This window comes from Prunus persica, chromosome G3 (genome assembly GCF_000346465.2).
Source record: "Prunus persica cultivar Lovell chromosome G3, Prunus_persica_NCBIv2, whole genome shotgun sequence".
Classification (NCBI taxonomy): Eukaryota; Viridiplantae; Streptophyta; class Magnoliopsida; order Rosales; family Rosaceae; genus Prunus; species Prunus persica.
The window spans coordinates 8064679-8066119 of NC_034011.1; the positions used below are offsets into that span (position 1 = coordinate 8064679).

A 1441-nucleotide genomic window follows, 5' to 3' on the forward strand; every position below is an offset into this window, starting at 1 on the left:
CTGGTGCTTACAACATTCATAACATGCTCAGATTCTTTGATATTTAAAGAAAACTTGCCATTCACAAGAGTTCCATTACCAACTGAAATTTTATTCTTCAAAATAGAAAATCCAACATCATTGACTACTACTTCGAACTTAGCTTTAACAAGCCTAGCTACTGACACCAAATTCCTTCTCATGGAAGGTACATAAGCTACTTCAAATAAATCCAAAATAAAACCAGACTCTAACTCAATCTTAACTGCTCCAATGAATTCCACTTCTACTTGGACTCCATTGCCAACGAACACCTTTAGTTCATCCTTGTTTGGCACCCTCTTGGTTGTGAACCCCTGCAAGGAATTAGAAATATGTATTGTTGCCCCACTGTCAAGCCACCAGCTATAGTGTGATATATCAATTAAATTTGATTCAAAACAAACTTGGATTTCATTACCTTTAGCTTGCCTCTTTTCCAACCACCTCTTGTACCTACGACACTCTTTCTTCATGTGTCCAAACTTTTTGCAGAAAAAACACTTAACTCCAGTCGCACCTACTGCCTTTGAACCTTTGTCATTGTTCTTGGTTTTTCCAGCAGCATTGTTTTCCTTATTTCTTTCCTTGTATCCATCTTTCTTGATAGGTTTCATGTCTTGGACCAGATTGACATGATTGAGAGATTTCTCCTTCTTAATGTTCTGTTCTTCCTGAACACAGATTGCAATCAATTCATTGAGAGACCATGACTCCTTTTGTGCAACATAAGAACTTTTGATTTGCTTGAAATCTGTAGGCAGTGAGTTGAGTGCAAGGTGAACCAACATATTGTCATCTATGTTGACTCCATAACCCCTTAGATTCATACCAATATCGATCATGTTTAGAATGTGCACCCTAACACATCCATTGCCAGCATACCTCATGTCTGTCAGTTTGTTGATCAGGGATCCCATCTCAGCTTTCTCAGATTCCTTAAATTTCAGGCTAATTGACTCTAGGAATTCCTTAGCATTGTTGGAAGGTGGAATACCTCCTCTCACAGTTTGTGACATAGACTTGAGCATGATCAAAATAGCCATCCTATTTGCCTTTTCCCATTTGGCAAAGTGAGCTTTTTCCTCTGCAGTTGCTCCTTCAGCAGGCTTTTCTGGAGCTTGCTCTCTTATAGCCAAGTCATAGTCTAGAAATCCCAGAGCCATCTCAAGATCCCTTTTCCATTTCTTATAGTTTGATCCATTGAGGGTTTCGATGGTGTTCAAGTTGGTAGCAAAAACTGTAGGAGTTTATTGAAACAAATAAACGCATAAATCAAAACTGTCCCCAAATAATCTGTACATTATCAATTTACACCTGTGGGCTGAGAATTGAACATGTTATAGTGATCACCAAAATATTTGATACATGAATTTCTTTCACAGGATGATTTCTCACATCTGTGGATTGAAAGTAATCACTG

At 38.1% G+C, this 1441-nt stretch overlaps 1 protein-coding gene across 1 annotated transcript; it reads right to left on the reverse strand.

Moving 5' to 3' along the window:
• LOC109948306 lies at window positions 246-869 on the reverse strand. The gene is made up of 2 exons (XM_020560901.1): window positions 440-869; window positions 246-335 (listed from the first exon to the last, which is right to left on the reverse strand). The coding sequence occupies exons 1-2, from the start codon at window positions 861-863 to the stop codon at window positions 301-303; spliced, it is 459 nt and encodes a 152-aa protein (XP_020416490.1). The 5' UTR covers window positions 864-869; the 3' UTR covers window positions 246-300.